Source organism: Vulpes vulpes, chromosome 9, assembly GCF_048418805.1.
Source record: "Vulpes vulpes isolate BD-2025 chromosome 9, VulVul3, whole genome shotgun sequence".
In the NCBI taxonomy this organism is placed as follows: domain Eukaryota; kingdom Metazoa; phylum Chordata; class Mammalia; order Carnivora; family Canidae; genus Vulpes; species Vulpes vulpes.
In genome coordinates, this window is record NC_132788.1 from 31,421,908 (window position 1) to 31,435,034 (window position 13,127).

At 37.1% G+C, this 13,127-nt stretch overlaps 1 protein-coding gene across 47 annotated transcripts in view; it reads left to right on the forward strand.

Moving 5' to 3' along the window:
* The window catches only part of NEK1 (NIMA related kinase 1), a 222,362-nt gene that overhangs the window by 160,106 nt on the left and 49,129 nt on the right, over positions 1 to 13,127 (forward strand). For 33 of the 47 annotated variants that reach the window (XM_072719696.1, XM_072719687.1, XM_026017537.2 and 30 more), the window contains one exon: positions 11,293 to 11,469. The exons of the other annotated variants lie outside the window; for them this stretch is intronic. In XM_072719696.1, the coding sequence (XP_072575797.1) occupies positions 11,293 to 11,469 (177 nt within the window). The remainder of the gene's footprint in view (positions 1 to 11,292; positions 11,470 to 13,127) is intronic. 47 annotated transcript variants of the gene reach the window in all.

A 13,127-nucleotide genomic window follows, 5' to 3' on the forward strand; every position in this document is an offset into this window, starting at 1 on the left:
GTCATTTATGTGTCTTAATTTTGTTACTTTGAAAGCAATATGTTTTTCTTCAAGCTTTTTTAATAGTATTTCTTTGATTTTCAACATTTTTACCATGATATTCATAGCTATAGTTTTCTTTGTCTTTAACCTGCTTTGGGTTTTTTTTTCAGCTTCTTACACCTAGAGGTTGATAATTGTTTTTTCAATTTGGGGAAGATTACATTCATTAGATCTTTCTATATTATTTCTGCCCAGTTATTTCTCTTTTTCTTTTTGGACTCTGGTTACACTTAGACCTTTTGAATTTGTCATTTTTGTTATGCTCTATTCTGTTTTATTCATATTTTCTTCAGTATGAATACAGGCATACCTCTGAGATATTGTGGGTTCAGTTCCAGACCAGTATAGTAAAGCAAATGACACAGTAAAGCAAGTCAAATGAATGTTTTGGTTTCCTGGTGCATATAGAAGTTATGTTTGCACTATACTATAGTCTGTTAAGTGTGTAATAGCATCTGTCTAAAAAAAAGCAATGTATATACCTAATTTAAAAATACTTTATTGCTAAAAAATACTAACCATCATCTGAGCTTTCATGAGTCATCATCACTGATCACAGTGCACCATAGCAAATATAATAATAATGAAAAAGTTTGAAATACTGCTATTACCAAATGCAACAGAGACACAAAGTGAGCAAATGCTATTGGAAAAGTGGCAACAGTAGATCTGCTTAATGCAGGGTTGCCGTCGACCTTCCATTTGTAAAACATGCAATTATTTGCAAAATGTAGTAAAACAAGGTATGCTGACATTTCTGATGATCTGTCATTTCACTCTGTCTTCTATAGTCTCTAACCTTCTGCTGTCTCTAAATGAATCCAGTGAGTTCATAATATCAGATACTGCCTTTTTCTTTTTTTTTAAGATTTTTCTTTTCAAATTATTTGATAGAGCACAAGCAGTTGGAGTAGCAGGCAGACAGAGGGAAAGAGAAGCAGACCCCGTGGAGCAGGGAGCCTAGTACGGGGCTTGATCCCAGAACCCGGAGATTATGACCTGAGCTGAAGGCAGACACTTAACCACCCAGTGCCTTGATAACACATTTTTTCAGTGCTAGAATGTCCATTTAATATTATTTTATAGATTTCATTTCTCTCTTGAAAATGCCCATAGGTTTATCCCTTTGGCCCATCTCTTTTTTTTTCTTGAATATATTGCAAAGTTATTTTAAAAGTTATTTTAAACTTGATAAATTTAATATCTGAGTTATCTATATATGTTTCTTTTATTCTTCTGTTTCTGTTCTCTCTATTTTTCTTGGTTTTCAGTCATTTTTTTGTTTTTTTATAAAATATGCTTTATGACAGAAGTTAATAAATTTCTATAAATTGTGAGATTATAGCTATTCTAGGCTTGATGAGCCCATATGAACCATATTCTTCTTTTAAAATTTTTCTGCAGGGGTGCCTGGGTAGCTCAGTCAGTTAAGTGTCTGACTCCTGGTTTCAGCTCTGGTCATGATTTTGTGGCTGTGGGATCAAGCCCTGCTTTGCATTCCATACTCAGTGTGGAGTCTGCTTTAGCTTCTCATTCCCTCCGCCTCTGCTCCTTCCCCTGCTCACTCATGCACACGTGTGCTCGCTCTCTCTAAAATCAATGAATAAAATCTTTAAAAAATGTTTTTTCTATAGCACTTTAAAAATGTTAAATCCATTTTTAGCTTGTAGGCTGTGCAAAACCAGGATATAGGTTATAATTTTTGTACTTGTATTTAACAGTATTTGATTGGATGCCAGACATTGTGGTTGAAAACTTAATAGCCTCTGGATAATGTTACCTTTCTTCAAAGATTAGATTTTCTTCTTAAAAATAAATAATGCCAGCAGATTACCTTGACACTGTTGAGGTATATATTAGATTTTTGTAAATGGTCTGTTTGATTGTTGTGGTATTTTTTAACTTATTTCAACAGGTAATCCTTATTTCTACACCTTGATCTTTCTGAGATCTCAACTGAAAGTTATGATGTTTACCAAATTTCCTTTACATCTGTGGGGCTTGATCTCTAATCTGTCTCACAGATACCACCCAACTACTCAAATCTTTCCTCAGCATTGTTCTCCTAGCTGCTATTACCCGCTGATTTTTCTTGGAGTGTTGCTGTATGCATGCATAGTTTGGGAGTTAGCCAAAAATAGAGGGGATTTTTTAATTGTTGTTTTATCTTTGTTAGAGGACTTTTGCATGGATTTAAAAGTTGCTTATTGGTGGCTCATTTCCATGATTTTGTCATTCAAGTCTGAGTCACTTTAGTAGCCTCTGACTTCTGAGCCTGGTAAAACTGTTACTTTCTGCTTGTAGCCTGTGCTGATATTTAGAAAATGCCTTCAGCGAAAAGCTGGGATGAAGTTGAGTTCATCTCACTTATTTACCTTCTCTCAGTTGTGGTCCATTAGTCTTTGCCTGCATCAGTTAACATACCAATGATTTTCATATAGGTTTTTTTGTTGTACTTTTTGTCCATAATTTCTACTTATTTTTAGTGGGAGATTAATCCAGTATGAGTTACATTATCATGGCCAGGAACAAAAGTTGCTCTGTTACATTTTCTTTAACTGTTTTTTTTTTTCTTGACTATAATATTATATTTTCACTATTGTGTATTGTCAAAATACTAAAAACCATACTTTAGGAAATTGAAATTACCCATAACACTACTACCCAGAAGTTATGTTTTAATTAATAACATAAATTTGTTTTTTAATTTTAAATTTTAGTTATTGTAAAAGTTATCTGTGTACATAATTTAAAAGGCCAAGTAGCTCAGAAGTTTTTTTGTTTTTGTTTCTACCAAAAAAAGCAGTCCCTAGAACTTACTCCTTGTCTTATATTCTGCTTCCCAGTCACTCACTTTCAGCTCTTTTAACTCTTTTTTTTTATTTCTCCACATAATTATAAGCAGATACTTTTACTATTACTTCTTGATTTATTAAGCCCCCCCTCCCCCCCAGTTTTAGGCAATTACATTGGACTTCTTATTTTGGAAGATAAGGATTTAGCTGTCTCTCACCCATTTTTTCCCTCTTGATCTCAACATATGCATCTACACATACCATTCTTACACCCTCGAAATATGGTTAGAATTTTGGTTAAGTCAACATACAGTATTGATATTGTTATTACCATGAATGTTCTTATCAAAGTTCAGATATGTGGTACCATGACTACTTTTTTTTGCACAGTGTTTCATTATCCCTTTAGTGAACAATTATTTTTTGCTTTGTTTTTCACATACTTATTTCTAGTTTGTTGCCATACTTTCCCCTAGATATGTTTAGTTCTTCTCAGGGCATCCAAATACATTAGGTATTATATTGGTATAGTCTTGGAAGCATTTCTTTGGAATCCCTCTGACCTCCAAATCAGACAAGTTTTTCCTTTGGACTGCTATAAAGAAGTCATCCTGGCCTTTCCCTTAACTTGTCCGTTGTTAGATTTCTTACTGCTTTGTTTTTCTTGATATAATCCCACATTTTGTGTGTGTGCGTGGTGTACATGTTTAAGAGAAAGAGATAGAAACCATATGTGGTGAAAATTGCTACTATTCTGCAGTATCTAATTTTCTTCCTCCTTTTTAGTAGTAGACTCTTCCCATGCCCACCATGGGTTTGGGTGGACACATGACTGTTTATGCAGAAACTACATTTCCCATCTTCCTTTTGCAGTTGGATGTAGCCATGTGAACTGAAGAGGTTGTATTCAAAAGTAAATATTCAGATAGCTTTTACTTTTTTTCCAGCTAAATTGAAGTATGATTGACAAATAAAAATTTATATATATTTAAGGTATACAACATGGTGGTTTTATGTAAGTATACCTTGTGTGATGATTACCACAATCAAGCCAGTTAACCTATCCCATCAGCTCAGTTAACATTGTGTGTTTGTGTGTATGTGTGGTGAGAACACTTAAGATACGCTCTTTTAGCAAATTTATACAAACCATACATTATTAAGTGTAGTTAACCATGCTGTAGATCTGAGAACTTACTTGTGTTATAACTGAAGGTTTGGTTATGCTCTTTACCAGTATCTTATTTCTCCTACACCCAGCCCCTGGCAGCCACCATTCTACTCTGTTTCTGTGAGTTCAACTTTTTTAGATTCCACATAAACATGATACATACAATGTTTGTCTTTTTGTGTCTGGCTTATTTTACTTAGCCAGGGGATAATGTCCTCCAGGTTCATCCACACCATCGCAAATGGTAGGATTTCCATATATCTTAAGGCTGGATAGTATTCCAGTGTATGTGCCACATTGTCTTTACTTATTCATATACTGACAGGTTGTTTTCATGTCTTGGCTACTATGAATAATGCTGTAGTGAACATGAGAGTGCAGGTATCTCTTTAAGATACTAATTTCGTTTCCTTTGGATATAAACCCAGAAGAAGAGTTGCTTCTATGGTAGTTCTATTTTTAATTTTTTGAGGAACCTCTATACTGTTTTCCATAATGGCAGGACCAATTTCCAGTTCCACTTAACGATATACAAGGGTTCCTTTTTTCCACATGTTTTTATCAGAATTTGTTATCTCTTAACTTTTTTATAACACTTGTATTAACAGGAGTAAATTATATCTTGTGGTTTTGATTTGCATTTCACTGATGATTAGTGATATTGAGCACCTTTTCAAATACCTGTTGACCATTTGTATGTCTTATTTTGAGAAATGTCTTTTCAGTCTCTTTGTTCATTTTTTTAAATATTTTTTTTAATTTTATTTATTTTTTCATGATAGTCACACAGAGAGAGAGAGAGAGGCAGAGACATAGGCAGAGGGAGAAGCAGGCTCCATATAGGGAGCCTGATGTGGGATTTGATCCCGGGTCTCCAGGATCGCGCCCTGGGCCAAAGGCAGGCGCTAAACCGCTGCGCCACCCAGGGATCCCTCTTTGTCCATTTTTAATTGGTATCCTTAATTGTAGAAAATTAGTTTCCCTTTTTTGCTATCAAGTTTTAGGAGTAGAAAGTTCTTTATATATTTTGAATACTAGCCCCTTACCAGGTATATGGTTTGCAAATGTTTTCTCTCATTACATAAATTGCCTTTTCATGTTGCTGATTGTTTCCTTTGCTGTAGAAACAATTTGGTTTGATATAGTTCCACATTTTTAGTTTTGATTTTTGTTTCTTGTGCTTTTGGTGTCTTATTCAAAAATTCCTTGCCATGGTGTATATGCTCTTTTTAGAGGTGCACATTCAAATGTCTTGCCCATTCTTTCATTGTTACTGTTTTCCTTTAGTTTCTAGAAGTTCTTTGTATATTCTAGCTGCAAGCTCTTTGTTAATTCTGTGTGTTGTAAATTTATCTTGTCTTTTAGTGGCTTGTCCTTTCACTGAATGGTGCATGCACACACACATACACGTGTTTTTTTGAAGAACAGAAGTTGTTAGTTTTATTGTAGTCCAATTTACTTAGTCCTTTTCTTTTCTTTTTTTTTAAATTTTTTATTTATTTATGATAGTCACACAGAGAGAGAGAGAGGCAGAGACACAGGCAGAGGGAGAAGCAGGCTCCATGCACCGGGAGCCCGATGTGGGATTCGATCCCGGGTCTCCAGGATCGCGCCCTGGGCCAAAGGCAGGCGCTAAACCGCTGCACCACCCAGGGATCCCAGTCCTTTTCTTTATAGTTTAAAATATAATTTGTCTGATCTGAAGATTACTATTCCAGCTTTCTTTTTTTTTCTTTTGAGGTCCATAGGCATGATAAGTGGTTCTCTACCCCCTCATTTTCATTCTGGAGGGTGTTTTGGGGTCTAAAACCGAGTCTCTTGTAGACACCATATGGATGGATCTTGCTTTTTTTTTTTTTTTTTAATCTGATACTGTGTCTTTTGATTGGGACATTTAGACCATTTACATTCAGAGGAAGTATTGAAAGAATATAATGTCTTTATATTACCTGTACAGTCACCATTTCTGTATATTGTCTTTGTTACTTTTGGGGTGTCTCTTCACTTAAAGGATCTCATTTAGTATTTCTTGCATGGCTAGTTTAATGATCTCAAATTCTTTTCATTTGTTTGTCCTAGAAGCTTTTTATCTCTCCTTCTACTTTGAATGACAGCCTTAATGGATGAAGTATTCTTGGCTGTATATTTTTATCATTTAGCACCCTATGTATATCATGCTAGCCCCTTCTGGCCTTTCAGGTCTCTTTGGATAGGTCTGATGCCAATCTAAGGTTTCTACTCTTGTGGGTTACAGACCTCTTGTCCCCAGATGCTTTTAGGATTTTTTCTCTTTGTCTCTGAGATTTGCAGATTTCACTGTTATATGTTAAGATGTTGACCTATTTTTATTGATTATTGAGGGGGGTTCTCTGTGCCTCCTGGACTTAAATGCCTGTTTCCTTCCCTAGATTAGGTAAATTGTATACTATAATTTGCTCCAATATACCTCTGCTCCTCTCTCTTTTTCCTCTTTTTCTGGGCTCCAAATTTTTCTAACATTGCTTCACTTTATGGTATCACTTATCTCTGTAATTCTCCCCTTATGATCCAGTAGTTGTTTAACTGTTTTTCTCAGCTTCTTTATTCTCCATCATTTTGTTTTCTCTATCACTAATTCTCTCTTCACGTCATTTATCCTAGCATTTTGAGCCTCCATTTTTTACTGCCTTTCATTAACAGCCTTTTTTATTTCAATCTGATTAGATTTTAGTTCTTTTATTTCTCCAAAAAGGAATTCTCCAGTGTCTTCTGTGCTTTTTTCAAGCCCAGCTAATATCTTTATAATCATTATTCTGAACTCTAGTTCCAATATTGTATAGCCATAATGATTAGGTCCCTCGCAGTCAGTATTGCCTCTCGTTCTCTTTTTTGAGGTGAGTTTTTTCCATCTTGTCATTTTGTGCAAAGAAGAATAGATGAATGAGGGAACAAAATACTAAAATGGCAACAACTCCAGAGAAATATACACCAAACAGGGTGGGGGCTGGGGGTGACTGGGTGGCGGGCACTGGGGGGGGTGGGGCACTCGATGGGATGAGCACTGGGTGTTATTCTGAATGTTGGCAAATTGAACACCAATAAAAAATAAATTTATTATTAAAAAATAAAAATAAAAATAATAAAAATAAATTAAAATAAAAAGATACAAAGAAATATACACCAAACAAATCAGAGTTTCAAAAACAGAAAAAAAAAAAGAGAGAGAGAGAGAATACAATCAGGTGAATAAAACACAGCAGTACACTGGATCCTGTGTATTTTGGTCTGTTTGTTAAAATTCTGAAACTGCATCCCAAAACTGTAAAGAAAGAAAAACATATATATGTACAAAAATGAAATTAAATACATTGAAAAGATAGACTGTATCTGTAAAAATGAAAATTAGAAAAGACTTGGGACACCTGGGTATCTCAGTGGTTGGGCATCTGCCTTTGGCTCTGGGTACAATCCTGTGGTCCCAGGATTGAGTTCTTCATCGGGCTTCCTGCATGGAGCCTGCTTCTCCCTCTGCCTCTGTATCTGCCTCTCTCTCTCTGTGTCTGTCATGAATAACTAAAATCCTTAAAAAAATTTTTTTAAATACTTTTTTTAAAAAGATTTTATTCATTTATTCATGAGAGAGACAGAGAGAGGCAGAGGCAGAGGCAGAGGCAGAGGGAGAAGTAGGCTCCATTCAGGGAGTCTGATGTGAGACTCCATCCCAGGTCTCCAGGATCAAGCCCTGGGCTGAAGGTGGCACTAACCCTCTGAGCCACCTGGGCTGCCCTATAAAAGACTTTACAAAAAAGTTGATAAAATAAGAAATTGGTTGAAAGGGAAAAAAATTAAAATTGAAAAACTAAGGAATCATGAGAAAACTATGAATTCTGTATATTATTTTCCCCTACCACTAGAGTTTTGCAGTCTGTGTGATTGATAAACTTGGTCGTAGCTGGATATTCTTGCTGATCTTCTGGGGGAGGAGCCTGATGCACTGATTCTCAGGTGTTTTTGCCCCGGGTGAAATTGTACTGCCCTTGCCAGGGAGCCAGGCTAAGTAATCCACTCTGGATTACTCTATGTGATTTTTGTTCCTGAAGGCTTTCCAGGCCTCTTAAAACAGTGAGAATGAAAATGATGGCCTCCCAATCTCCAGCCCTAGGGCCAAAAGCTGCCCCACCCAACTACTCAGTGCGCCCTCAGAAAAACACTCACTCCTGTCTCCCTGGTTCCAATCTGCTCACCTAGCCTGTGACTGAGCATTTCTGTCTCAGGCACACAACCCTGCTTTGAGTCTCCAAACCTTGCAGACTCCTGCAGCACACAGCCACTCTGCTTCTCCCAGGGGAGGGAGGAGGCTCTTGCTGTACTTCTGCAGCTTGCTGGGCTCCTACTTGGAGAGAGGTGACCCAGTGGTGCCAGTTTGTGGTTTATGGCAACCCCCATCTGAAAACTCACTCCTAGACTTGCTGATTGCAGCCAATTTCCCTCTCTGATGCCTGAGAACTCTGCCATGTTCAGGCACCCCTTTTCTTTCTGTGACCCTGGGGGTCCTGAGACCACAGTGTCCCTTCTAGGAGTCTGCCCATCCTCTCCACCTGAGCAAGCACCTTTCAGGCAGGGACATCCCTTATAGGAACAGTCTACAAGTTCTGATTTTCTGCTCTGCTGCTATATCCCTTTTCCGTAGCCTACTGACCGAGGCTCCTTTCCCCTATGGTTTATCTTCCGATACATCCCCTCAGATTCACTTCTCCATACCTCCTACCTTGCAGTAAGTGGTCACTTCTATTTGTTGAGTTGCAGTAATTCTCTTGTTGGGTCTCTGGTTGAGTTCACAGGTGTTCATAATGATTTATAACTAGCTGAATTCCGGGGACCAGACAAAACTTGGATCATCTTGGAAAACTGGTAAACTGATTCTTACACAATGTGTGTATTTTTGGCTTTATTTGATGACATTTTTCCTATTTCCCTTTCAGCTGTTATTTCTAGTTAAAATAAGCTATTCTTTATTTCTGTGTATCTGTGTAAAATTTTATATGCAGACACCTCACCAAAGTATTTTTTTTTTAATGTATTAAGTTTCTTCTGGGACGCCTGGATGGCTCAGTGGTTGAGCATCTGCCTTTGGCTCAGGTTGTGATCCTGGGGTCCTAGGATCAAGTCCTGCATTGGACTCACTGCATGGAGCCTACTTCTCCCTCTGCCTGTTCTCTGCCCCTCTCTCTCTCTTTCTCTCTCTCTCTCTGTTTCTCATGAATAAATAAATAAAATCTTTAAAAAGTTTCTTCCCTTGAGATCTTAGATCTTCCAAATGTGCAGGTTATATCATCAGAGGTAAGAACTGGTGTTTTTTGTCCAATATTATTCTGATTTTTTTCTTTTTCTTCTTACTGCATTCATTAGACAATTTAAAGCAATCCTTAATATGGTATTAAGTGCCATCCTTGTTCCTGATTTTTAATAGACATGATTTTAGAGCATAATGGTAGGCTGAATGAGCAAAAACACAGATGTGACCTCTGCCATAATTTGTTGATGAGGGTTGGTGTAGGGAAGATATGCAACACATGAGCAACACTGTAGTTTTGTTTTTGATTTGACTAAGAAGAGGTAATATAGCTAAAAAATACCTGTACATAACTTGCTTCACTAAGGAAGTTAACTGAACTAGATGCAGTTCCTGAATGTTATGATAGGACTGCAAGCAATACAAAGCACTCACTTTAGCTTTAGTAATAACAGTTGGAAATTGAGACCAATAAGCAACCTGTTTTTCCCCAACCATTTCAGCCATGTGTGTGCAGACATAATACACAGAAAATTGGATTCATAAGCAGAAATAAGAAATTTCTTCATGTGGGTAGATAAGTTAAAAATGTATGTGAGAAAGTGACTTTTAATGATGGACTTTAGATGGATTTTAATGAGGATGATGGTAGAGAGAAAACATGATAGGATCAGGGCATTATAGGTAATGGTTGGGTAACATTTTTTAAAGTTAGGATAGTAGAGGGAGATAAGTAGAAAATAAGATGTTAGACATTAAAAGGTAGAATATTGAACATTGAAAATGTTGAGGATGGGGTGCCTAGGTAGCTCAGTCAGGTAAACATCTGTCTTCTGCTCAGGTCATGATCCAAGAATCCTGGGATTGAGCCCCATGTGGGGCTCCCTGCTCTGTGAGGAGCCTGCTTCTCCCTCCCTTCATCCCTTCCCTCTGCCCCTCCCCCTGCTCATGCTTTCTCTCAAATAAATAAACAAAATCTTAAAAAAAAAATAAAATTTTAAGGAGCTGTGGTTAATGACAAGCTCTCTAAGATATGATCAGTGGAGTAATGAGGTAGGGTGAAGATAAAAATCATTGGAGAGGAAATGAGAAGCCCAGAGATTTGGAAGGATTATTAATGGAGATCTGGTGATTAAATTAGTTAAGATAGAATTAATGTTGGGGAGATATTCTGACTATGAGTTAGAAAGTAACATATTTAGGGAATGAATAATCTGGATATTTTACAGATAACTGCAATAAGTTATTCTGAGGTAAATGCATTCTCTCCTGGCATCAGTTAGAAGTATGGGAAATTTAGGGGTGCCTGGGTGGCTCAGGTAGTTGAGTGTCCAGCTCTTGATTCCAGCTCAGGTCATGATCTCAGGGCTGTGGGATCAGGCTCCTCACTCGTTGGGGAGTCTGCTTGAAATTCTCTTCCTCCCTCTCCCTCTGCCCCTCCCCTGACTCTACAATAAATACATAAATCTTTTTTTAAATAAAGTATGAAGGGATGCCTTGGTGGCTCAGCAGTTGAGCGTCTCCTGCAGCTCAGGGTGTGATCCCTGGGTTCAGGGATCGAGACCCACATCAGGCTCCCTGAGGAGCCTGCTTCTCCTTCTACATGTCTCTGACTCTCTCTGTGTGTCTCTCATGAATAAATAATAAAATCTTAACCAAAAAAGTATGGGGGTTTCTGAGCAATTAGAAGTTAATGAGCAATTATGAGAAATGAATAAAAATAATTAATGACTTAAAATATAACATTGTGACACATAAGTGTTAGTTTTAACAAAAGGGAAAAGAAAGTAAACCGTATGCTAATCATCCTAAAAATCATTATGTATGATTAAACTGAAATTTAGGTATCATATACCTTAATCATTAATCAATTTTTAATACATAACAGAACTTATTCAGTAATTACCTGTTGTAAAAATGCAATTTTTGAATTTTGCTATAAATGCTGTTACAGGTAAAATTGAAGTTATTTTGAGAATGTAGCATGATCTTTCCCTTTTTTGTTATTTCAGAGATTTCTCCTGAAAAGGAGAAGTATAAATCTTTAATTACTGGAGAAGAAAAAGTAAAATATATCTCACCTGAAATGAATTCATCAGCTGCTGTTGATTCTTCTGTTGAAACGAACAGTCCAGAGTTTAGAGAGGCATCTCCACAGATATCATTGAAACCAGAAGGAAATGTGGATGGTATTTTAATAGCTCAAAATGAGCTCTATTTAATTTGATAATACTTTAATCTATTTAATTTGATAATACTTTAATTTCTTCTGTATAAACAGGCCTTTATAAACAGTATACCAAAATATGTGTATATGTTTGTGTAATTCATCTCAAATTAGGTTCATTGTTTTTCTCTGTTCAATAACTGGTCTGGATTTTTTTAATGCCCCATAATAAATCGCCCTAAAACTTAGTGTTAAAACGACACTATTTTTATTCTATCTCATGATTCTATGTGTCAGGAATTAAGTCAAGGCTTGACTAATGTATTTTTATAATACATGTCCTTTTGTCTCTGGAATCACTTGGTGGTATTCAGCTGGAAGCCTGGTCTGATGGATTCAAGATGGCTTCACTGGTGTCTTTGCAGATAGGCTGTGTTCAGCTGGGCCCCTCTTCCTCTTCATAAGTCTCCACACCTTTCCATACACTCTTTCTAGCAAGGTAGTTTGATGTCTTATATGGTGGCCCAGGGCTCACAGATCCTAGGCAAAAGCTACTTACACTTTTAAAAGCTAGTCTCAACTGATATTGTATCACTTCTGCCATACTTCATTGGTCAAAGCAGTTACAGGTTCAAAGGAGATAAAACAGAGCCTACTTCTCCCAAGTTAAGAGTGTTAAAGAATTTGCAGCCGTTGGTAATCTGCCATGGTTTGGCATTGACCAAAAATTATTTACATTTTTCTCCCACATGTAAATGCGCTCACCCCGTCTTAAAACCTCATTTTGTTTTAGAGAGTGCCTCACATGGGCAAGGGTCAGGGCAGAGGAAGAGGGAAAGAGAATCCTAAGCAGGCTCCACACTCAGCATAGAGCCAGACCTAGGGATTGATCTTGCAACCTTGAGACCATGATCTGAGTCAAAGTAAAGAATCCGATGCTTAACTGACTGAGCCACCCAGGCACCCCAAAGTCTCATCTTATTTAATAAGGGCTGAGAGCCTAAAGCTGTTATCCAAGTCAGGCCTCTGTAGAGATGAATTTTCTTGGGTACAGTTCTTTGAGTACCATTACTCTCAATCTCAAGACCTGTAAATGAAAAAGATAAGTTACTTGCCTTCTATATATCTAACAAACAACAGTGAAAGAGAAATGAAGACTCCTTTTCAAAGACAAGGAAAATGGGGGATACATATGATCATAGGTCCATAGAAATTCTGAAAACCAGCCAGGCATAGCAATGTCAGCTTGCTTCCTTTGCACCAAAAGTTGGCACCCTCAGGGGCTTCTCTAAACTGTATCTTTCTTTCCTTTTCAATCCAAGCTGGTGGTGTTTCTGCAAGTTTCTTAGTTGTGTTTTTGTATGAATGTTATTAACATTCACTACATTTAACCATTCTCCTTCCTTCTCCTTTGGTCCATCTCTTCCTTCAGTTGCCAGTCCTCTTGAGATTCTTAGAAATCCTTTTAGACAAGAGGAGAATCTGGGAAACAAAGAGAGTCTGGGAGGCTCGTGTTTAAATCTTTCTGTGCCATAACAGAAAGTCTTATGTCCATACACTTGACTTCATTTTTGACCAGTAAAGCCTGCCCTAAGGCCATGTTTTCCCTTAAGTTCTTGTTGCCTGGAAGGAATTAACTTGGACTTTCTCTTATAAATTGTCCTCATAAAGTAAACAGTT